The 25,564-nt window shown below is 39.2% G+C and overlaps 1 protein-coding gene and 1 non-coding gene across 3 annotated transcripts in view; both read right to left on the bottom strand.

Annotated features, from left to right (window-relative positions):
- Window positions 1-8,709: 8,709 nt before the first annotated feature.
- trnag-gcc (transfer RNA glycine (anticodon GCC)) lies at window positions 8,710-8,780 on the bottom strand. The gene has a single exon. It is a non-coding gene; the product is annotated as a tRNA-Gly (tRNA).
- A 6,391-nt stretch (window positions 8,781-15,171) lies between these two features.
- Window positions 15,172-25,564, bottom strand: part of mapkapk5 (MAPK activated protein kinase 5) — a 30,733-nt gene continuing 20,340 nt past the window's right edge. Inside the window, exons 6-11 of one of the 2 annotated variants that reach the window (XM_016451908.1) lie at window positions 23,096-23,283; window positions 22,061-22,181; window positions 20,094-20,224; window positions 19,870-19,985; window positions 19,540-19,644; window positions 15,172-15,771 (exon numbers count right to left, since the gene is read on the bottom strand). In XM_016451908.1, coding sequence (XP_016307394.1) covers window positions 15,677-15,771; window positions 19,540-19,644; window positions 19,870-19,985; window positions 20,094-20,224; window positions 22,061-22,181; window positions 23,096-23,283 — 756 coding nt within the window. In that variant the 3' untranslated portion in view covers window positions 15,172-15,676. The remainder of the gene's footprint in view (window positions 15,772-19,539; window positions 19,645-19,869; window positions 19,986-20,093; window positions 20,225-22,060; window positions 22,182-23,095; window positions 23,284-25,564) is intronic. The other variant, XM_016451906.1, reaches the window with a different exon arrangement.

The following is a 25,564-nucleotide window of genomic DNA, read 5'->3' as shown; positions in this document are numbered from 1 at the left end:
TACCTGTGAATTCATTCAAAGACACTGCTTAAAATACTAAACTACATAACCATATTCCACATCCTGTATAGTATAGGTAGCCTATGATATAGCAGTTTAGACACTTTTGTAGCCATTCATTCCATTTAACTATTTCAATCATGACAACTCTCTGAAGATTTTAGCATGGTGATGGATATGACAATGTTAATGTATTTGGTCTTGGCTGAATCGATCTGCTACACTGCTGCTGAATTGCTGCTGCTGTTGGTTATTGCTATAGATTATTGCTGCTGCTGCAAGCAAGTACAGGAACTTGCTACTGCCAATGCATATGGCGATACGGTGCCGTGAGTATTTAAGACATACTGCTGCTGCACAAATTGCATATAAAATAACCCGTAGCAGATCTATACAGGTGGAGCTGGGGAAGGTGGAGGGTTTCAGAGAAACTCTGAAAGCACGCTGCAAGAATCAGATGCAGCATGAACCAATCAGCTTCTGCCAAGTCGTTTAACTCTCTGAATATCATCAGTTACGTTAACAACCCGTCAGCCTGTGCCATCTAGAGTTTCATGAAAGAACCATATACAAGTACTTTTTCAGAGATAAACTATATGGACAAAAATATTGGGCCACCTGAGCATTACACCAACATGACATTCCATTGTAAATACATAGGCATTAATAATTATGGAGTTGGTCCCCCTTTGGAGCTTTAACAGCTTCTACACATCTGGGATGTTTTTCTACATGATTTTGTGGGAATTTTTGAAAATTTTATCCAGCAGAGCATTTGTTTGGTCAGACAACTGATGTTAGACAAGAAGTCCTGGCTCACAATCTCTCAAAGGTGTTCAATGGGGTTGAGAGGGTGTCACACCAAACTCATCCAACCACGTCTTTATGGACCTTGCTTTGTGCACTGGGGCACATGCTGGAACAAAAAAGGGCCTTCCCCAGACTGTTCCCACAAAGTTTGAAGCATACTATTGTCCAAAATGTCTTGGTATGCTGAAGCATTAAGATTTCACCTCATTGGAAGTAAGAGGCCTAGCCTAACCCTGAAAAACATCCCTATACCATTATCCCTTCTCCATCAAACTTTACAGCTGGCACAATGCAGTCAGGCAGGTAACGTTGTTCTGGCATCCACCAAACCCAGACTTGCCCATCTGTCTGCCAAACAGAGAAGCTTGATTCATCACTTCACAGAACAGGTTTCCACTGCTCCAGAGTCCAGTATCCATGTGCTTTAATCCACTCTATCCTGGAATGCTTAACTTTTGCCCAGATTTTTGCCTTGACTTGAAGTCCGTATGCTTTGACGCTAATTGCGTCAGAGTCAGAGAAAGTTAGAACCAGTTTGCAGATTTTGAGCTGCTGGTTGACAGCTTTTTCAGAAAATCGCATAGTGCATAATGCATGCAGACTTAACTTCAGTTCAGACATCGATTTCTTTGTCAGAGGAAATAAAACATGTTTGAGCCAGTTTTAGAATGCCTATTATATGGTCTCCTAGCAACAAGGCACATGTTTCTGAGTGATTGTTGGGTTTGGAACATTTTGAAAATCTGCTAGCATAATTTATTTTGAAAATTAGTTAGGGTGCATCTCAATCAGCTCCCTAGTTTAGTAGAATGTTGTCCGTTGATGATATATGTAGTTATGTGTTTGGTGTCCAGGAGGAGCTCATGAGGGTCCTGTCGAAGGCTGTCCAGGAGTTGGAGCTTACCTGGAGTCCTCCAGAGGAGCCTGCGAGGAGTAAGCTCAACTCTTGGTATTTCAGGTCCACCCAGAAAGCTGACTCGAGGGCGTCGGTCCCCTTCTTCCCTGACGTACATGAGCAGCTGGTGAAAACATGGTCTGCGCCCCAATCAGCGCGTCCACTCTGCCACACAGGCCATTTTTTCCCACGTGGATGGGGCGGAGGCCCACGGGTATGTGCGCTCTCCCCCTGTCGAGGAGACCGTCACTGCGCACCTGTGTCCTGCAGCAGCCAAGACCCTAGGCTCGGACATCAGCCTCCCCTCGAAGCCGTGCAGGACCACCGCCCACCTCGCCAATAAAGCATATGCGTCATAGGCGGCTTCCGCGGTGCACACCATGGCGGTGCTGCAGGTTTTTCAGGCGAAGCTCCTGCAGGCGGCGGAGGGCAGAGCCCTCACAGTGGAGGCCGTTAAGGATCTGCGCGCGGCAACGGACTTCGTGCTGATGGCGACGAAGCGAGCGGCCCAGGCCGTGGGTAAGGCCATGGGTTTTATGGTCGTCCTTCAGAGGCACCTATGGTTAAACCTGGCTGACCTCAAGGATGCTGACCGTAAAGTGCTGCTGAATGCTCCTGTGACCCCGGCCTCTTCGGTGATGCCATGGAGTCCATTATTGAGCGCTTCGCGGAGGCTCAAAAGCGCGCCAAAGTCATGAGTCACGTGATGCCGAGGCACGCTTTCCAGCAGCAGACGGCGAGATTCAGATCCTCGTCGGCACCTGGCTCTTCCCAACGGAGGGTTAACCCCAGGCCAGCGACCGCAGCGGTGTCTGCTACCGCTCATCGCCAGGAGCCGGATGTCCGGAGGAAGGCGTGGGGTCCCGGGAGGAAACGCCACGGCCAGCGAAGGAGCCCGCGACGTGACTCTTGCCCGCCGCCGGCTGCTAAGCCGTCATCCTGACGGTCTGAAGAGAGGAGGGGAGTGCGCGAGCAGTCCGGCTCCCAAGCGCCACAAGTTCATGTGTTGGAATGTTTGTGTGTTGGATGTTCATTCAATAAAAATGCATACATTCTCACAAAAAGAGCTCTTTCCTCCTCATTCAGTCAATGCGGTGCTGCTCGCCCCGCCTCAAAGCAGTGCAGAGCCGCCGCCCACACAGGTTATAGTCACGCAGCACTCGCTGGCGCTTCCAACGACTAAGCCGCTAAAGCCGCTATGTCAGTTCCTGAGCGCGTGGGAAGTTATTCCGGGAATCTCGCGCTGGCTACTCGGTGTGATAGAGCGTGGGTATACCCTTCAATTCAGACGCAGACCACCCCGTTTCAATGGCGTGGTGCAGTCTCTAACATTGCCTCGAAATGCCCTGGTTCTGAGACAAGAGTTATGTAGTCTCAGATCCTGGCGCAAATTCGTCCCGGAACTGGTTTGTGTCTATAGTGGATCTCTACCATCAACACTGAAAGTCTATGTGGCCGCTATTGCCTCGTTTCATTCCCCGCTGTAGGCACACGCTGGTGGTGAGTTTTCTTAAGGAAGCGAGGAGATTGCATCCCCGGCGTCCGCCTTCAGTCCAGCCCTAGGACCTAGAGGTGGTGTTAAGAGCTCTTTCACAGCCACCATTCAAGCCTTTAGCATCCATTGATATGAAGGAGCTATCTCTCAAAAGTGCACTTCTTCTTGCCCTCGCTTCGGCTAAGCGCATAGAGGATTTACACGCGTTTTCTGTGGACAGCGACTGTATTCGCTTCGGACCCGGTGACTGCAGCGTCACTCTCCGGCCGAGACCGGGCAACGTGCCTAAATCACTATCTACCCCCTTCAGAGCGCAGACTGTTTCGCTGACCGCCCTGTCTTGTGAGTCATCGACCTCGCGTGATGCGGACACTCAGACTTCGGTGTTCCCCGTCAGGGCTTTGCGGATTTACATTGACCGTTTGGCCAGCTTTCGGCAATCTGACCAGCTTTTCGTGTGCTACGGTGGTTGTGCGAAGGGCCGGGCCGTGTCAAAACAGAGACTTTCCACTTGGAGTCCCTAGGGCTATGTGTCAACATGCAGAAGAGCATTCTCGCCCCGAGTCAGTCTATAACGTATCTGGGAGTGTGCTTCGACTCAGTGGAGATGCGAGCCCGCCTGTCTCGGGAGCACTCGGCGGCCATTTTGTCTTCCCTGCGCCATTTCAGACTGGACAGCTCTGTTCACTTGAAGGAATTTCAGAGGCTGCTGGAACTCATGGTGTCTACTTCAGCGGTATGTCATCTGGGCTTACTACACATGCGCCCGCTGCAATTATGGCTGAAATCTCGAGTCCCTTGGACGGCGTGGGCTTCTGGCCGTTTGCGCATCATGGTCTCCCACGGCTGCATCAAAGCGCTGAAGCCATGGTGCAACCCAGATCTCTTCAGCCTGGGGGTTCCCCTGGGCTTGGTGACGTCGCACGTTGTGGTCACGACGGACGCATCGACTCGCGCCTGGGCGTGGTCGAGAGGTATGTCTATTCAAGATATATGCTTTGCAGCCGGCTGGTCTTCTCAGAATACCTTCGCCAGGTTTTACAAGCTGGACGTTCAGTCCTTAACCTCCCGAGTGCTGTCGGTGAGTGACTGATTCACACTTATGCTACCTCTATTCGTGTATTGCTGCCTTGAGTATCATGTTATACTGTATGTTATGCTGCTTAACACCGTTATCTCTGTGCAGCCCCTTTTGCCCTGTTCTCAGCGCAGCCAACATTATTAATGACCAGATATGCAAATTTCGTATGCCTGGGCTTTAGACGCTCATTGGCTTATCTCCACCTATCAGCTGTGAGCCCGCCTAACAAGCGTCGCTATTGGTTGTGGGAATTGTGTGTTCTATCTTCACTGAGTATGTGACTGGCTCAGGCTGCTCGTAGCCTCTCTCACGGCGGGATTGAATATTGTTCCCATAATGGAGAAATGTCTCCGTGAAAGCTCGAGAGGGAACGTCTCCGGTTACTATCGTAACCTCGGTTCCCTGAGAGCAGGAACGAGACATCACAGAGGTCGACGTGTTCACTGCTTGACCAGTTAAGCGGCGTTCAGTATCAGATTCTGACGTAATTACGGCGTGGACTTTGGGCCGTTTGCGCATCGCGGTCTCCCGCGGCTGCATCGAAGCTCTGAGGCCGTGGCGCAACCCAGATCTCTTCAGCCGGGGGGTTCCCCTGGGCTTGGTGACGTCGCGCGTTGTGGTCACGACGGACGCATCGACTCGCGGCTGGGGAGCAGTGTGCGAGGGCATGCCAGCTTCGGGGCTGTGGTCAGAACCCCAGAGCCGGTGGCACATAAACCGCTTGGAGCTGGAAGCAGTGTTCTTAGCTCTAAAGGATTTTCAGCCGCAGCTGGATCAGCGGCATGTACTGATTCGCACTGACAACATGTCTGTGGTCTCGTACATAAATCACAAAGGAGGCGTACGCTCCAGGGCTCTGTACAAGCAGGCAGCGAATCTCCTGCTATGGGCGGACCGTCACTTTCTCTCCATCACCGTGAAAGCTCGAGAGGGAACGTCTCCGGTTACTATCGTAACCTCGGTTCCCTGAGAGCAGGAACGAGACATCACAGAGGTCGACGTGTTCACTGCTTGACCAGTTAAGCGGCGTTCAGTATCAGATTCTGACGTAATTGTCGCGTGCACCGCATTTTATACTGCCTCTCGAGCTCGTCAGTATTTGCATGCGATTTGCATACTTCGAGACAATTGGACAGTCATTTGGACTGGCGTTAGCCAATAGGACATCAAGAAAGGTTGGAAGGGAAGGAGTTCCCATAACGGAGTGATGGGAGTCTCCGTGGTGTCTCGTTCCCGCTCTCAGGGAACCGAGGTTACGATAGTAACCGGAGATGTTTTCTGAGAGCTACGACTTGTACCATGTGACCGCTGTACCACCTGACCACCGCAGGCTCTGTTTAGGCATTGATAGTGTTGCCATAGAAAGCATAATTCCGAGTCCGAGGACGTGAACAGCTCCGAATAGAACGTTACGTGCTGTCATCTCGAAATTACGGTAATTACGATATGGCGTGAATGCAGCATTAACCCCAATCTCTGAACCAAATTCTCACTAGCTTAAACCAATTTGTCGAATAAAGCACTCTTTCTGCTAAACCTTAAACACGTTCAGGCTATTAGGCTCTATTGGCAATTCTCATGCACTCTTTTTGCAAAACTCTAAACACATTCTCATTCACTTAAACACTTATCACACTGGTATTTGTGCTGCAAAATGCTAAACAAGTTTTTCTGAATTGCTAAAACACTAAACCCCAATCTCTGAACCAAATTCTCACTAGCTTAAACCAATTTGTCGAATAAAGCACTCTTTCTGCTAAACCTTAAACACGTTCAGGCTATTAGGCTCTATTGGCAATTCTCATGCACTCTTTTTGCAAAACTCTAAACACATTCTCATTCACTTAAACACTTATCACACTGGTATTTGTGCTGCAAAATGCTAAACACAAGTGGCAAAATTTAAACACAACTAAAGCACAGTTGTCATCGTTTACACAGCACTCTTTTTGCAAAACTCTAAACACATTCTCATTCACTTAAACACTTATCACACTGTGATGCATTTGTGTTACAAAATGCTAAACATAAGCGGCAAAAGTTAAGCACAACTAAAGCACAGTTGTCATTGTTTACACACAACGATTCAAAATTGTTTACACTTGTTTCTAATGATGTGATCAAACCAACTGTACAAAATATGAGCCCGTTCAGAGTGCACAAGTGGCACAGGTGACTGAACAATAGATGGAAACAATCTGAGAAGGAGAGGAGGAAGAGTAAATGTAAGAAGTGGAGGATGAGGAGAGAAAGAGTAAGGTTTAGAGAGTGTTATCTGTCAGACCAGAGGGTTTTTTCTTTTTGTCAAGCAAAAAAGACTACATTACTTGTAGGCCGGACTCAAGCACAAAGACATGATAAGGCTCTCATTGACCCTGATTTTACAATTGCACAACTTACAGTATTTGAGTGTACTGTAACATGCTACTCATTTAGAGTTTTATTTGACCTTTTTGGCCTTTGCTGTTGCACTGCAGTATTTTTGCAGTATCAAAGTGCTGAATATATGCAAACATTCAGTACTATTCAATATTCAGCACAATACCGCTAACTGTCGTATGCGCGATCTTTGCGTGTTAAGAGGTTAGATGTACAAAACGAGGATTTGTAAAGGAAAATGTCGCAGGATTTTGATATAAGCCATGAGGAGACTGGTTTTCCTTTGCTGTAAACAAAACTAGCATATTCTCATGGTTCATTCACACGCGAATGGACTGAGGGGGGGGCCCGCTTATACATTGAACGCGCGATCGACAATCAGCAGAAGCTAGAGATTACATTTTATAAAGTTTTAAACATGGATATTTTTCTTACACAAATGCATCGCTTTGCTTCAGGAGGCCTTTATTCACCCCCCAGAGCCGTGTGGAGCACTTTATATGATGGATAGATGCACTTTTTTGGGCTTCAAAATCTCAGCACCCATTCACTGTCATTATGAAGCCTGGATGAGCCAGGACGTTTTTAAAGAAAGGCATTTACACCTAAGATGGCTTGAGGGTGAGTGAATCATGGGCTAATTTTTGAGTGAACTGTCCCTTTAAGTAGAGAGGTTTAGATCAGTGTTTCTCAACCCTGGTCCTGAGCGCCCCCCAACACTGCACATTTGTATGTCTCCCTTATCTGACACCCGTTTCAGGTCCTGGAGTTTCTTTTAATGAGCTAATGAGTTGAATCAGGTGTGTATGATTAGGGAGACACACAAAATGTGCAGTGCTAGGGGGCGCCCAGGACCAGGGTTGAGAAACACTGGTTTAGATGAAGGGTTTGCACAATATTCAGTATAACCTGATGAAAAATATTTATTTCATCTGCAACAACATTGTGAACTTTTATAATATGTTACCAGTCAGACATTTGAATTTGGATTTTTTTTTTAAAGATTTTGAAAGTCTTTTCTGCTCACCAAGGCTGCATTTATTTCAGGGGTGGCGAACTCCGGTCCTGGAGAGCCCCAGTCCTGCAGAGCTCAGCTCCAACCCTAATAAAAACTCACCTGCCTGTAGCTTCCTAGTAACCCTTCAGACCTTGATTAGCTTGTTCAGGTGTGTTTGATTAGGGTTGAAGCAAAACTCTGCAGGGCTGCGGCTCTCCAGGACGGACTTTCACCACTCCTGATTTATTTGATCAAAAATACAGTAAAAATTGTGAAATATTATTACCATTTAAAATATCTGTTTTCTATGTGAATATATGTGAAAATGTAATTTATTTCTGTCATCAAAGCTGAATTTTCAGCATCATTACTCCAGTCTTCAGAGTCACACGATCCTTCAGAAATCATGTATCGTGGAAACTGTGATTAAACTACCATTTAAAAGTTTGTGGTAAGCACGATGAATACTTTGAAATGAATACTTTTATTTATCAAAGACGCATTAAATTGATCAAAAGTGACAGTAAAGACATTTATAATGTTCCAAAAGATTTCCATTTTAAATAAATGCTGTTCTTTTGAACTTTCTATTCATCTATGAATCCTGAAAAATAAAATGCATCATAGTTTCCACAAAAATATGAAGCAGTGCAACTATTGTTGAATGTTTCTGTACTTCTCTCTACCGCTACAGAAGGTGCATAAATGACACACTTCCTCTTTATTGAGAGGCTGATATACATGCATTCATAAATGAAGGACATGAGTGATATCTGACAGATCAGAGGGAGAGTCTTAAAGGGTTAGTTCACACAAAAATGAAAATTGGCTTGTGTTTTACTCACCCTCGAAGCATCCTAGGTGTATATGACTTTCTTCTTTCAGACGAATCCAGTCGGAGTTATATTAAAAATTGTCCTGGCTATTCCAAGCTCTATCATTGCAGTCAGTGTTAGTGGTCTCATTTAGTCGTAGAGCTGAATGTGTGGACGCAGCTCAGCTGTATCTGATGGATTTACATTTTTCACGCATAAAAACTGAAAACGTGTATCTGCATTGGCCGGGAATCGAACCCGGGCCTCCCGCGTGGCAGGCGAGAATTCTACCACTGAACCACCAATGCTGACGTTGTTATGTCGCCGCCACCTGCTAAAGTTGCACACTTTAGCTAAACGGTTCTAAACCGTTTCCCATTCATTCTCAATGGTAGTGCTAAACCACTACGGATGCAATATTATTTTGTCCACTAACGCTCTCGTGGCGCTCTTCCGTGTTTCGGCACCCCGGAAAGTTTGAATTCGCCACTTTTATCCCGACTCGGAGAATGAAACCGCATTGACAACAAATCAGTTCGACCTTCTTTCCTTTTCTGATTTTGTGTTTTTGAAAGGTGCATCAATCTCACTAAGAGATTTTAATAAGGTGACTAAAAGTATCCCTGTCAGTTTAAAAACTTTGTTTAAAGCGCATTTATGTTATGGCTGTGTAAACAACCATTTTCCTACACTTGCATTTAATGGTGTTTATGTATTAGATAAAAAATGCAATAACTTTTTTATTAGAAATGCTCTTTCTTCAACTCCAGGATGCCCCTCTAAAGCACAATCTAAATGGAAGATTTGTTATCCGAACTCTGAATTAAAAAACGTATGGACCTTTCCTCACAGGCTATTTAACTTATCCCAAGTAACATTAAAGAACTCCATTTCAAAATTGCTCATAGATACTACCCTTGTAATTTATTTTTGAGCAGATTTTCTGAGAATATTTCCTCAATGTGTTCATTTTGTAATACTGATGAAGAATCTATTCTACATATGTTTTATTGCCCATTCACCAAGTCTTTTTGGTCAGAAGTTACCATGTTAATTTTTTCCTGCTGTAACAAAATGATAGAAATAACAGAATCTATTTTTTTTTTTGTCAGATTTTCATTCCAAGGACATTAATCTGGAACATATTGTTTTATTGTTTTGTCTTCTGGGTAAATTTCACCTTCATAAAGCCAGAACCATTCATTGCAAACCTAACGTTAGAATGTTTTCATCTGATATAAAGTCCCTTTTTACTTTTTTTAAGAATATGTCAAATCCTTTGAACTCAAAGGCTTCTAAAACTTTTAACATTCTTGAGTCTATTGTAAGCTATCTTTAAAAGACTTTCCTTTCTTTCTTTTTTTTTTCTTCTTTATCATTGGTATATTTTGTTAATTTGTGTAGCTTGTCTAACTTCATGTGATGTCCGTTAGCCCCATGTTACTTCATAACTGTTGTTATTCTTTCAATTGCAAAAAAAAAAATAAAATAAAAAGAATAGTCTCTTCCGAGCAAAAAAAAACAAACAAAAAGTTATAAAAAATGAACATTAATAAAAGACATCAAGCCACAACGCCTGGCTTTTTATTTAATTTTTTTACATATAAAGATTTTTATTAAGTGTTCAGCTGCATTAACTTGCTCTCTTTAAAGCCATTGGTCTTTTTGTGTGATTTAGAATTCACATGGTCCTTTGTTCTTTGCTGAAGACCTCACCTTGTGACAGGCCAGGACTGCTCCAGATGTTGGCAGTGATCATGTACAGGTCGTGCGTGGGCTGTGGGATAATTCCCTTGTGACCACACTGTCGCCGGCTTTGCAGGTACTTGCCACTGATTTTGTACTCCGGAAGACCGTATGTTCTTGTGCATAAAGAAAAGATATGTTGTCTGATGTTTAATTCATGTCCACAGCATGTTGACTAGATATAGGAAGCATTTCTGCTAGCTATAATAACAGTGGTTTGTACATACTAGAGAAATCTTTAAAGTGTGATTTCTTTATGAGCGCACCGCAACCAAAGTCAATCAGTTTGACCTCCATGGTGTCCTGATTTATGGCTGATTTAATTATGCCTCAAAATGTGGCCTATTGAAAAGAAACAGTGGTAGCTAGTATGAAATAGTTTTACATACTTTTTACATTTATAATTCAAAATAACATTTTCTAATTCTTAAGAACTTAGTATTCTTACTCCTGTCCAGGACATCCTGCTCCAGCTGTTCCTCAGCAGCAGGAAGGACTTCAGATGTTGGAGCTATGAATCAAATCAAATAAATAAATAACATTGATAAATTACCATATCCTCAAATCGGAGTGTTTCTTTATTTACGAACTTAAGAACTTTTAACTTGATATCTTAAAAAAAACTAAACTTTTTTTTTTTTTTTTTGTCAGATTTTCATTCCAAGGACATTAATCTGGAACATATTGTTTTATTGTTTTGTCTTCTGGGTAAATTTCACCTTCATAAAGCCAGAACCATTCATTGCAAACCTAACGTTAGAATGTTTTCATCTGATATAAAGTCCCTTTTTACTTTTTTTAAGAATATGTCAAATCCTTTGAACTCAAAGGCTTCTAAAACTTTTAACATTCTTGAGTCTATTGTAAGCTATCTTTAAAAGACTTTCCTTTCTTTCTTTTTTTTTTCTTCTTTATCATTGGTATATTTTGTTAATTTGTGTAGCTTGTCTAACTTCATGTGATGTCCGTTAGCCCCATGTTACTTCATAACTGTTGTTATTCTTTCAATTGCAAAAAAAAAAATAAAATAAAAAGAATAGTCTCTTCCGAGCAAAAAAAAACAAACAAAAAGTTATAAAAAATGAACATTAATAAAAGACATCAAGCCACAACGCCTGGCTTTTTATTTAATTTTTTTACATATAAAGATTTTTATTAAGTGTTCAGCTGCATTAACTTGCTCTCTTTAAAGCCATTGGTCTTTTTGTGTGATTTAGAATTCACATGGTCCTTTGTTCTTTGCTGAAGACCTCACCTTGTGACAGGCCAGGACTGCTCCAGATGTTGGCAGTGATCATGTACAGGTCGTGCGTGGGCTGTGGGATAATTCCCTTGTGACCACACTGTCGCCGGCTTTGCAGGTACTTGCCACTGATTTTGTACTCCGGAAGACCGTATGTTCTTGTGCATAAAGAAAAGATATGTTGTCTGATGTTTAATTCATGTCCACAGCATGTTGACTAGATATAGGAAGCATTTCTGCTAGCTATAATAACAGTGGTTTGTACATACTAGAGAAATCTTTAAAGTGTGATTTCTTTATGAGCGCACCGCAACCAAAGTCAATCAGTTTGACCTCCATGGTGTCCTGATTTATGGCTGATTTAATTATGCCTCAAAATGTGGCCTATTGAAAAGAAACAGTGGTAGCTAGTATGAAATACAGTTTTACATATTTTTTACATTTATAATTCAAAATAACATTTTCTAATTCTTAAGAACTTAGTATTCTTACTCCTGTCCAGGACATCCTGCTCCAGCTGTTCCTCAGCAGCAGGAAGGACTTCAGATGTTGGAGCTATGAATCAAATCAAATAAATAAATAACATTGATAAATTACCATATCCTCAAATCGGAGTGTTTCTTTATTTACGAACTTAAGAACTTTTAACTTGATATCTTAAAAAAAACTAAACTTTTTTTAAACAATCCAATTTGATTTGTTTCTGAATTTAAATTCTCACATACTGACCGGTTTGGTAATGACGCCTAATAAAAGTTACTCTCAAATCTTGCGGTGATCAAAAATCTTCAAATTGATTTCATTTCTGATCTTTAAACTGTCACTAATAAAATACTTGGGTGTGATAATGGCAGTATTTGAGACAGTTATTTCATGACATGTTGATGTGCAGTGTTGGGGAAAGTTACTTCTAAAAGTAATGTATTACAATATCGCTTTTGTCCCTAAAAAGTAACTGATAGTGTTACTTAGTTACTTTTATAGAAAGTAATGCATTACGTTACTTTTGCGTCACTTTTTTTCCTCATCTGGGCTGGGCTTGCTTGTTTGTTTTTAATATAAAAAGTTATCTTTTTTGACAAAAAAAAATGGTATGTTTATCTAAAGTCATTTTTTGCTTAGTATGGTTGAATTGGATTTTAGAAGGTCAGCAGCAAAGACACTGCTAATAAAATGGGACTAAATACATAAAGGGTATTTGTGTTATTTAACATTGAATTATTAAAGGTTTGCATCATATTCTGAGTTTGCATTCCATCGGTTTTATTCATTTTGAGGAATACTGAATCTGTTTTTGTCCAAGCGAGTTGAGTAAATGCATGTTCACCTTTAGTCTAGAACTACAGTAAGCATCATGTTTACATAGCTAACACAACTTACTTCCGATTTCTCTCAACATGGGAACAGGGGAGCTGTCAAGTCAGTAAAGGGGAAAACAAAGTAACTGGTGGTACTCATTTGAAAAAGTAACTTATTTTCTTGTAAATTAAAAAGTAATGTTTTACTTTATTTGAAAAAAAAAAAGCATTCTGATTATATATCTTGTGTTACTTGTAATGCATTACCCCTAACACTGTTGATGCACTCTGGTTCTCCTTCTCAGCCTAAACCAGATTTAGCAGCTCTGGGTGAAGAAAGTGGAGATCGGTCCTCCTCCAGAAGCTCTTCTGGCTCTTCTTCTCCTCTCTCCCTCTATCAATCTTACCAAGCCCAACAGGCATCTCTTTAGACCGATGAGGATGTTTCTCCGCTGTGTTGGTGGAGTATTTGAGTAGTATACAAGGTTCGTGTACACACTCCATTTCAATGGCTTTTCTTGGTCGTGAACTTAGTTGTCCCATGATAAAAATGTTTATATACTCTGAAACTTCAACCTACAAAATGACTTTTATGGCTTTAAATGCTGTAATAGGTGACATGTATGGGTACTATATTGACAAAAAAAAAAAGATCTCTCAATACTTTTGGGATTTTTTTCCGATAACGGTAACTAAAAATTATCTTGAGTGTGTTTTTGTGCTGATACTTTGGCTGGTTTAGGCCTGCCAATGGATAAATACTTTAAATATGACACTAAAACCGCCAGTAGGTGGTGGCAGGTTCCTGCTTTAATGAGGGACTCACTGAATCATTCATTCAAACAATTTGTTGAAAAGGGCTGATTCATTTAGAAAAGAATGGATCATTGAATCATTGATTCAAATGATTTGTTTAAAAACAGATTCATTCAGGAATGAAACACCGCACTGTTGCTCTGAGACGTGCAAATGTTCTGCTCCGACTTTGTTTAGAACTATTTTTGTTGGCTAAACAGAAACCCAATATAACATTTGCCATCATGCCGGAAAAAGGCAATTTTGGGGAAAATGGCACTATTGCTTATGAGATACATACAACTATATCATATTTTATAAATATAAAAAACAAAAACCCATACAGGGATATGTTTTGCTTTCATAATTTGAATTATAGGGGCATTCTATATTCTTTTAGTGGAGACTCTTTTTTTGATTGAACATTACCGATTTATTTTCACAGCCTTCATTGCTCGCATACCAAGGGGGCAAATAATTCTGACCACAACTGTATTATAGCTAAAACAGCACATCACAGCTAGCAGAGAGCTCTTATAAGTGTGGAAGTTTCATTAACTTGAAATCATCTACTGCTTACTGATTTTGTAATACAAGTTCTAATTTGTAGTAGGTATTGTATAATTGATGCCAGCTAATAATCTGTATTAAATAACTGAAGAATTAAGTTAGTTCACATGTTAGTTTCTGAGAAACAACAGTGTATCTTTCTATAAGATTGTTATTCTGTCATAGCAACCAAGAGTAGTCAAGGCTCCACCATAAACACTTCAGCTCCACTGTGAGAATTTGACGTACCTACCAGTGTTGAACAAAAGTCACCGAAACTGATAAAATCTTAAAGGGATAGTTCACCCCAAAAAATTAGCCCATTATTTACTCACCCTCAAGCTATCCTAGGCTTATATGACTTTCTTCTTTCAGATGAATCCAATCGGAGTTATATAAAAAATGGTCTTTGATCTTCCAAGCTGTTCCAAGCTTAACGTCATCCTCCCGGAGGTGCTTCAGTGTACAACAGTGAGCGCAAGCTAGATTAAATTGATTATTACATTTTAAATATGGTTATTTTTCTTACAAAAACGCATCGATTCACTACAGGAGGCCTTTGTTCACCCCCCGGAGCCGTGTGAGGTACTTTTTATTATGGATGGATGCGCTTTATTTCACTTCTTTTGGACCGATGCACTGCAACACCCGCTGACTGCCATTAAACAGCTTGGAAGATCAAAGACAATTTTTAATATAACTCCGACTGGATTCGTCTGAAAGAAGAAAGTCATATACACCTAGGATGACTTGAGGGTGAGTAATTCATGGGCTAATTTTCATTTTTGGGTGAACTAACCCTTTAAGTCAAGGATATTTCTATGATGAATTTTTCTAGTTATGACAAGTTCTTAAACACTTTACCAGAGAGAAATTGCAGAGAATTTGCTATTTGGGAGTATATAAAAAAAAAAAAAAAAAGTTTTATCCCAGAATTTACACAAACAAATCCATTCATTGCAAAGAGTGTGACCTCTAAAAAATATTCAGAATGACAGAACTTTATTTTCGAATAATGAAGTTCATTGGATCTTCATTGACCTGACAGATGTTGTATGTGCCACTGTAAGCATCCTCTGATAATACAACATAAGTTTGCTAGCAGCGCCACCTAACAGTCAAAAGGTAAAAATTTTGAACAAATTAACTTATTCATCTTTATGAAACTTTGCATTCCAATCTGTGCATTACTGTACATCATTTTAGTGTCCCATATTTTTTAATGCGTAACATTGTTATTTTCTTCTTTTTAATTAGTGACATGTTTTGATTCAATTAAATGAACTGAGCTAAGGTGAATTATAAAATGTTATCTAATATAGATATTTTCCCCCTATTTTTCATTATGAAAATCAGAAATAAAAACATTGCAATTTCTTTAAAACACATTTCTTTACTGCAGTCTGTAGTGAAAACAAATACCAACAACTTGGTTTCAGCTAGAGATTTACAACAGACTACAGTATGACCATGGAAAAAGGTCTGCAATTTTATACAAAAACATGTTTTGCAATCATATGCCTAATGACAATTATAATTAACAGTACAAAAGGGATTAAAATGTCAGCACTTGCTATTGGGAGTCCTGTAAATTCGTCTTTTCTTCAATGGCCTGTTTGACAATTTCAGCCAGCTTTAAGCGGTCTACTCTGTCTGAAAATGATCTACCTGTGAAGAAAGAAAAACATAACCGGTTGATATTATATGAATTATTATAGATCGAAATTATGCAATTAATTAGTCAAGGATGGCCCACACAGCTGCTTGTAATACATACTGCTTGTGCTTTTCCAGGGTTAGTTTAAAACAACTTGTCTACAACATCACATTTCATTTGACTTGACCAAATCTTTCTGCTACTGCCACTACTGGTTAGGCATTTGTCCCATTTTCGTTTTTATTCACTTTCAAAATTAATACATTTCAAGCTATTTCTTCATAACCAATTCAGCATCTTAAGCACTTAAAAGCTTAAAGAAAAAATGCAATTGAGATTTTGAACTAAAGCACTAATCCTACATTTCATTTACACAGAACCAAACCCTACCAGCTCTTACCTGAATCTGTAACTTATTGTTTAGCTGCTACGCAACTAGTATTTCCTTCATGAAATGCAATTTTAGGCTACGTTTACACGACAACGATGTAGTAAAAACGGAAAAGTTTTTCCCTTGCGTTTTTAAAAAGTTTGTAGTCAAAAACAGAAAGGTTTTTCCCTTGTGTTTTTAAAAAAGATTCACGTTTACACGACAATGTTTTCAAAATTATTTGCATTTACACATATCCGCGAAAACGGCTAAAAACGCTGTATTACGTATGCCAGGCCAGTAGTTGGCGCTGTCACCTTGTTAGTAAACAGTACCTGTAGGGAAGTGACGGTTATATGATGTATATGATGCGTCTCCGCTGTTGGTTGTAATCATAGTTGCCAAGTCCACGTATTATACGCGACTTTGGGCTTCTGTTTTTGTAAAGTTGCGTGAAAAAATCCTGGGTCGCAGTTTTTTGGGCTTATTTTAAAAAATATGGTTGCTTGTTAGGGAAATCTGACAAGCAACTTCGTTTCTTTATTTATGTTCGCCATATTCTCCAATGCATTGGTTAACACTCTGTCTGCTCACAGTTAATAGCCAACCAGTGCAATAATATAAGTGCTGCAGCTTAATTTGCCAAATGTTCCGCCCCCTCCTCCCCCTCACTGGAGAAAATCACGTTCAAAAATAAGGCGCGTCACGCTGTAATCCAAGCGATGACAGAAGTAGACGTAGAGAAGTGGGATGACTTTCTTTTAGCCTAATTTTTTATTTTTACAATGTTTTTGTAATGTATTAATTATCATAGGCTGTAATAAAAAACAAGTAGTCCTATACTAATACTAAAACTATACAGCCTATACATTTGGTTCGAATAGCCTATATTTTAGTAGGCTATAAATAAGAGACTATGTTACAGTTCCCCTTTGAAGCTCTTGTGTTTTTCTCCTTTTCCATCCCTATTCTGCTTGGAGAGGAGTTTTTTGTTCTCACTTTTTTGCAGTTTGCTGATTTTTGTAAAATAACTTATGTTTTTGCTTTTCAGATAAAAGGGTAGTTTCGATTTAATATGTTGTAGGTTCATTTATTGGTAATAAATAATTGATGATAAATAATATTGATGATAAATCATCCAAAAAAATATTGGGCTTGTTTTTTAAGCTGCGGTTGCTTATTTATCTTGCGAGAGTTGGCAACAGTGGTTGTAATATTGAAGTAAATTCACACTTTGCTGAAAAAGCGTTAGCAAACTCTTGAGCAGCAACAACAGTACCATGTACTCCGCCATTGTTGTGTATATTTGTTCGCGCTTGCCTTTTAAATCAACACGTACTGCGCATGTCTACATACCTAACACGTACTACACACGCACATGACGTCACCGTTTTCAAAGATTCCCGTTTCGGTCGTTTACACTAAAACGATAATGGTGGCATTTTCAAAAACTTGCACTTTGAAACCCGTTTTCAAAAATATGCGTTTTCAGTCCCCAAAATGGCGTTGTCGTGTAAACGAACAGGCAAAATGCATAAAAAGTTTCCCGTTTTTGGCTGAATACGTTGTCGTGTAAACGGAACCCCAAGTCTTATTTTTTGTCCATCCTGTCATCAAAAGGTCAAGAGCATTCTGACCAAAAACACTGGTCAGTGTTTTTTCTGACATTTCTTTGATGTTGCTTGTAAGATTTACAGAACCTCAGACACTTTATCTTCTGAGACGGATAATACACAGTGCATTAACATACAGACATCTGTCTCCACATCCCACTGAGAGAAAATGTGGGAAAACACCTCTCTCACATATGCATCAGTTCCTTTTCATCCCCTTACCCATCCTCCCTCAACTTGGTTCACTAAGAATGGTCAATAGTATAATGTTCTACATGAATACAAATAATATTTACAGTCATGTTTGGTATCATTTGAATAGTCTCAGGGCGAGTGGTACAATGGTCTCAATCTTACAAAAGTAGACTAAAAGATAATACAGATCTTAAGAGTTAAGAGATATGTTTATTACTGTAGAGGGTGTGTCATTCCATGCAAATTACCATCTGTCCTAAAAGGTGTTAATTCGGCTTGATCAATACAAATTCAAATTGTTAGTTCCTGTCTCCATTTCGGGAGATGTTTTGTCTTGGGCTGAGTACTTAAGGAAATCTTGCAAGAAGATCAGGGCGATTCTATAGCCAGAAAGCCCGTAGTGTGGTGTGTGTCTCTACACTCCATACTATGTATTTTCTAAGGTCAGGTATGCATCTTCTACTCTTAGATTTATCTTTGAGAGTTTGATGTTTGTATTGATATGATTTGATATCTTTGAATTGGCTATGTAATTGGCATAATACATATTTACCTGACCGATAATAAATTGTTACATTTGATTTTATTCTGTTTTTCGCTGTAATTATTGACTCTAGTGGATTACATTATATCCTTGTTACCGTATTTCCTGCGTCAGGTTAGTAAGGGACTAAAATTCAATAATTGTATCTTTAGAGATCCGGCTAACACTTGGTATTAGTTCAAGTGTACTTAGATTGTAAGGGCCTATAGGGAATTTCCGTTTAGGTCAACTGGATGTTGTTCGACCAGCCTAAATAGGGTGAGCCTAACCTCTTGTTTATTGTAATATTATTCTAGCTAAGTGTACATGGGGAAACCATGCCATGACCATACCAAAGCTACTATCAGGGAAAGTAATGTTGGTCGGCTTATATCTATAGTAGTGGTCGTTAACTCTGACTAGAAATAATGTTGCTTTATTCAAGTGTATACAAATCTATGGAGGCTAAATAAAAGTACTTTTAGAATGAGCAAGCATAGGAGCAGCCATCTAAAGTATTAGTCAATTACCTCTGTCTAATAACCAAGACTGACGAGAATGTGACAGTAAGATACGCTAACGGCCGAAGTGATATCTTTGAGCGACATGAGCACCCGAATGAACGAGTAGAATAATATTAAAGAATAAATAGAATAATCAGATGTTTAGATAAATTACCCTATAAATAATTGGCATTCTAACTCAAATGCGAGGTCATAATAAAATGGAGTCAGATTACAATTTAACTTAAATTAAATAACTTTGCGTATCGAAAAGACCGGACACGCAGGAAACCTTCATCCACCATTGGAGACCTTCCTTGGGGAAAATTGTGTGGACCTTACATACTCTTGACTGTTTATAACCAACATACTAACATTAGGATACCATTTGATGATATTAGTAATTAAAAATCCATTGATTCAAATGACAAACCTCAATCTTTTTGATATGAGCTCTCACCTCAAATTCATAGAATCAGACATCCAAATTTAGTCTATAGTAAAAAGTTGGATGTTATTCTACCTTCAACCACAGTAAAGCTACTAGTAAATAAACTACAGACACAAACACGTACCATCCCAACTTAACCCTTGCAATCCATCTCGGAGTAGTTTGCAATCTCGATTGAATCGCCACGCTTCATGCATAATTTCATTTAGCTTCTCATCCTCATTGTCACCTGTAAAAAACAACACAAAGATACTGCAAATTGTTAAATATTGTGTTTCTTAATTTTTTTTTATGAAAGCTACACATTCAAAGCAAACGTTTCTGGATTTGAGGACTGTTGTGGAAAATATCATGACCAGTGTCAAACAATTATCTTCTGTCTCAGTCCTGAGTTATTGAAGAATAACCTGTGGATTATAAACACCACAAACCAACAATGCATGTCCATACGTACCAGCCTGTGGTAAGATGCACTGTGCGATTACATCTCGTAGTTTTTCCAGAGCCACGTTGGTGTCCTCTGTCTCATTCTCAGGATCATTGATGAAAAGTTCATCGCTAGGTTTGGTGCTGCATGAGGCAGAAATCAAACACAGATCTATAAGTGCATTCTGCTAATAAAGACACAGAATAACGTCAATTAACTGAAAAGGAACACAGCAAAAATGACAGACTTACCCAAGTAGCTTTCTCTTTCTCAAAATGGGGTTGTTGACCGAGTTGAGCGGCTTTAGACTGAGATTCAGGTCCTGTATCCTCATGTTGGCCAGTTGTTCAGCATGGGCCTGTTGGATTCCAGCCACAACTGCCTGAACAATATAACAAAACATAACTTATATATTGATTATGCATATACAGCAACAGTATTCAAAATATGATAGGTAGTACAGCAGATGGGAGGAGAAATCATTCATGCTTTGTACAAAGAGTCGATTCTCAGTTCAAGTTTTAACCTCTGAAATCAAAATTTTGAAACTGATGAATTTTTCAACATTAACACTGGTATTTTCCTGTTTATTTCTATAAAGCTAATTTGAAACAATCTGTATTGTATAAAGCACTATAAAAACAATAAATATGAAATCCTAGCACAACAACTTCATATATCGGAAATACCAGTAATGAGTTAAAATCTTATATCACGATATGAGTAATTTTATTTCATGGTAACGATAAATATCACGATATAGTTATTTTTGCTTTAAATGAGGTCTGTATGATATCAAAATCTTTGATACTAATTTGATAGAAATGTCATAATTCTTGTCACCAGTGTCAATATCACAAAAAACTAGCATAAATAAAGAAAACAAAAACAAACAAACAAACAAATACTCAAGCTCACTTAAGTCAAGTAAACAGTTAGTGATTAAAGAATAAGAAACTAATTACAAGCAACAGGACAAAAAAAAAACTACAGTAGAACAAAATAAGAAATTCTACATACATTGTATAATCAAATCTAACGACTTTATTCAACAATTCGTCCACCGTAGCGCCATTTTGGAGAGTATCCACTGAACGCAAACAGCGTATGTTGTTCTGTGTCAGCCGCACCACGCGGATACGTTTTCTATGTTTATTTACTCTTCGATTTGAACAAAAACAACGTATCTGTGTGGTGCGGCTGAAAGTTACATAATGTAGCTTCAACTTACACCAGAGCTAAAGTTAAGATGCTAAAAATCAACTAAACAAATTTTCCCTCCCACATTTTAATGTACCAATAATAAAGTTAAAAATAAAATGAAAATGTTGCTCCAGGGGGACTGTATGTGCAACGAGTGCATTAAAGTGCCCCTATTATGGATTTTTGAAAATGACCTTTCATGCAGTGTGTAACACAGCTCTAAGTGAATGAAAACATCCTGCAAAGTTTGTCTTTCTGAAAACATCTGAAAGTGCACCGTGTATAAAATTATTATCTCAAAAGAAAGAGTCGACTCCGAATCATTGAAACAAGTCATTTTTAAAACAAATCCCAAGCCGTTTCATGTTGACGTCAACATGAAACATTAGCATATTGCCCGCCCACTTGTTGCGTGCGCAGACCTGGGAAAACTTGAACCCCCCCCCCGCCCCCCCCTCAAACACTGACGCGGGGCGGGGCTTCCCCCATGGGATATATATACCGGTTCACATTTACAGCTCTGCGTGTTTGCTGCGTAAAACCATCAGTCGATTTTCGCATTGGTCTCAATGAAAATGCAAATTAATTCTTTGCCGCTAGGTGCCGCTTTTGGAGCGGTAAAAATAGCTGTTTCCCCGGTAACGGCTGTACACAAAGCAGCACTGCGCTCACAAACGCTGCTTTATCAGGCATTACAAGCAAGATGAAATTAAAATGAAATTGACCAATCACCGCAGATTAGCGTCACGCAAAGGAGGGGTTTGGAAAAATGAATCGTTGAGCGAATCGTTTGGGAGTCGTTGAGCAAGAAAGGTAAAAACAAATGCATATTATGAAATATAATATTACATAAGACAATGAAAGTGTTTTTTTGACCTTGCATGCATGTCAACCTGCTGTTGGGGACTCCCAAAACCAAAATATGAACCTTTCATAACCCATAATAGGGGCACTTTAAACATCAGCAGATACTACTCAACTAAGCTTTTAAATGTTGTCTTTCGTTGGATCTCACCTTGTCCATCATCATTTGAGCAGACGGAAGCACATTGTCCAGCGCTTCAGTGCAGTTGAGCCAGGGATGGGCTAACACTCCCTCTATGGTTAGTCTCTCCTCGGGCTTCACTTTAAGTAGCCTTAATGCAACAAAATATGTTAGATCTGAGTAACAAAAACATTGGTTTACACTACTGAAATTGAGCAGCAGTTTAACTAAATTTACATAGCTACTTCATTATTTTTTCAAGATAGACTAAAGTTGGTTAATAGTCGCCAATCATGGTCGCTGTGGATAAAAGGATCTGCTAAATGCATAAATGTCCAATGTAAATCCTAAACTCCTAGTGGCGTTAGAGAATTTGAGCATATAAAAAGAATGAAAGGTTGGCAAACCACAGCTCCAAAAATGCAAAAATGTTTATTTCATGTTCTCACCACAGGTGACGTTTCATATCAGTCTGATGAGGTTAAGGCTAGAAGGGATACAGCTGCGGCTAATGGGCATGCACACATCAATATAGCCTAATTTTTGTCACACTGTACAACAATAATTACTGATTTAACATTATTGTAAGGGGTAGGTTTAGGGTTGGGGTAGGTGTAGACATTAATAAAACAATCTAATAGGTAAGCTGTATACCTTCAAGCCACAACCGACTGATGAAGAGCCATAGGGCTCGAAACGTCACCTATTGTGAGAACATGAAATGAGCTGTGGTGTGCTAACTTTTCCTTCTTTTTATTGTTTACAATAGTTAAGCGCCCTCATTGAGGTTTTTGTTGCCTGTCAGATGTGGGCATTTAATTTTTTGAGAATTTGACATCATTATTTGAGCAACTGACATCAAAATTGGCAACAACGATTTTAAAACTCACCTTAATTATTCTGCCAAATTTCAAAACGTTTTACCATACAGATCTAGGGGATGCCGTAGACTCCCAGCCACAAGAGTAAAAGATTCAATACATGTCTATGCATGCTCTGTTCTTTGCCACAAATAAGTAAAGAAGTATTTTTAATAAAACAGGAAGTAAATGGAAAGACACTCACTTGCGGACAATGTCCTTGGCCATTTCAGATATTTGACTCCACTCCTCCTCTGGGAAGTCAAAGCTGCCAGTCATGATTTTTTTGCGCATATCTTTTGGGATGGTACGGCTGTGGTGTTTGGAGTAAAATGGAGGATATCCGCAGAGCATTACATAGACGATCACCCCTAAGGACCATAGGTCACAGCTCTAAATAGTGGAAAATAAAAAGAAGAATGAATGCATTGGCTTCACAGCTAGCAAGCTAAACACCTTCAGTTAATTCTTGTGACAAGGCTGAAAATGAAAAATGTGAAACTAGGCATGTAATGATTCACTCAACTCACAATGCGATACGATTCACAATACTGATTTCACGATACGATTTTCTCACTTTTTTTTTTAACAAAATGAGGTTTAAGACAAATTATAAATGAAAAGTTGTCTTTTTATTATTTCTCAGACAAATTGCTGCATGTTTCTTTGTGAAATTGAAATGTCAAATAAAACTAAAAAAATGTAAAACATATCCCAAATCAAATAAATAAATAATACAAATAAAATGAATCTCTTCATTTAAACAAACCTGTGCTCTTTCCATTTAAAATTAGAGGCAACCACTGCATTTTAATCACGATCCAAACAAAGATGCTGCACACATGCAGCATGAGCAGTTTTTGATTTAAATAAGATTGTATAATTCAAAATTTGAAGCAAAAACAGAATGGTCTGACTTTAACTTTGTGAAACTGTACTACATAAAATATCTGCACAAAACAAAACAGCAGGCAGGCTGAATGAGACGCAGATTCACTCTCTGACAGCAGGTGGCACTTATGGAACAGTAGGGCTGTGCTTATAAACACTACTTTAATGTGCAGTATATGGAGCAGTGGCGGCTCGCTTCCCCAAAATTCATAAGTGCAGCGCTGCTTTGTTTACAGCGGAAACCAAGGAAACGCTTTAAGCGCCACCTGCTGGCAGAGTGAATCTGCGTCTCATTCAGCTCAAAAAAGTTAAATAATGGCAAAGCAGTCTTCAATCCAAGCGCTTTAGCACTGCACATTTTGTATGTCTGTCTTCTTCGACACACTCAGTTCATTTCATGGAATTCTCTCTTAATGATTTAATCATTTAAATAAGTTGTGTCATTGAAGAGAAACATACAAAAATGTGCAGCAGGCCCACAGGACCAAGACTGAAAACCACTGGCAAAGAAAACATTAAAGAAAGAAAAACATTCAATGGTGAAAAAAAATATTTCGGTCCGTCCAAAAGTATTAATTATTGCACAGATCGAAGAGCAAAAAAAGTCAGTCATGGATGTAGACCAAAATGATAGAGTAATAAATGCTGAAATCCAAAAACGTATTCTTGTCACTCTACAGGAAGAATAAGATAGCAGGCAAGAATTTGAATATTTGCACTGTAAAAAATGACCAGTGGACATCAAGTAGATGATAATTAGTGCTGTCAAATAATTAATCGCAACTAATCGCATCCAAAATTAACATAATATATATGTATGTACTGTGTATATTTATAATGTATATATACAGGTGCATCTCAATAAATTAGAATGTCGTGGAAAAGTTCATTTATTTCAGTAATTCAACTCAAATTGTGAAACTCGTGTATTAAATAAATTTAATGCACACAGACTGAAGTAGTTTAAGTCTTTGGTTCTTTTAATTGTGAGTTGAATTACTGAAATAAATTAACTTTTCCACGACATTCTAATTTATTGAGATGCACCTGTAAATACACTCACATACATTATATATTTTGAAAATATTTACATATATTTATATTCATATAATTTACATGATATAAATATTCTTAATATATAAACATTACATATTTTTTCTTAAATATATATATATACATGCATGTGTGTGTATTTATATATACATAATAAATATACACAGTACACACAGTTTATGTAAACAAAAACTTTTATTTTGGATGCGATTAATCATTTGATAGCACTAATATAATAGGATGAATTTTGGATGAACTTTTTCGAAGAATGAGCCATAACACTGAGAGCCCTATCATACACCCGGCACACGTGTTTTTTGCTAGTTTCAGCCCGACGCAGTTGTCATTTTCACGTCCTGTGCCACGTTGTTTAAGTAGCAAATGCATTTGCGCCCATTTGTGCGTCAAAGGGCATGCTGGTCTGAAAACGAGGTGTGTTCAGGCGCATTGCTATTTCAGGCAACTGAAATAGACTGCGCCATTGACCAACAAAAACCTGGTCTTAAATCTGGTGCAATATATTTTTTTTTATTTAAAGGGGTCATATGATGCGATTTCAATTTTTCCTTTCTCTTTGGAGTGTTACAAGCTCTTGGTGCATAAAGAAGATCTGTAAAGTTTCAAAGACTAAAGTCTCAAATCCAAAGAGATATTCTTTATAAAAGTGAAGAGTCAACCACGCCTACCTAAAACGGCTCGTTCTAACACGCCCCCACATATCTACCTCACC

This window comes from Sinocyclocheilus anshuiensis, unplaced genomic scaffold (assembly GCF_001515605.1).
Source record: "Sinocyclocheilus anshuiensis isolate Anshui unplaced genomic scaffold, SAMN03320099.WGS_v1.1 scaffold431, whole genome shotgun sequence".
NCBI lineage: Eukaryota > Metazoa > Chordata > Actinopteri > Cypriniformes > Cyprinidae > Sinocyclocheilus > Sinocyclocheilus anshuiensis.
This window is presented reverse-complemented; position numbering and strand designations above follow the sequence as displayed.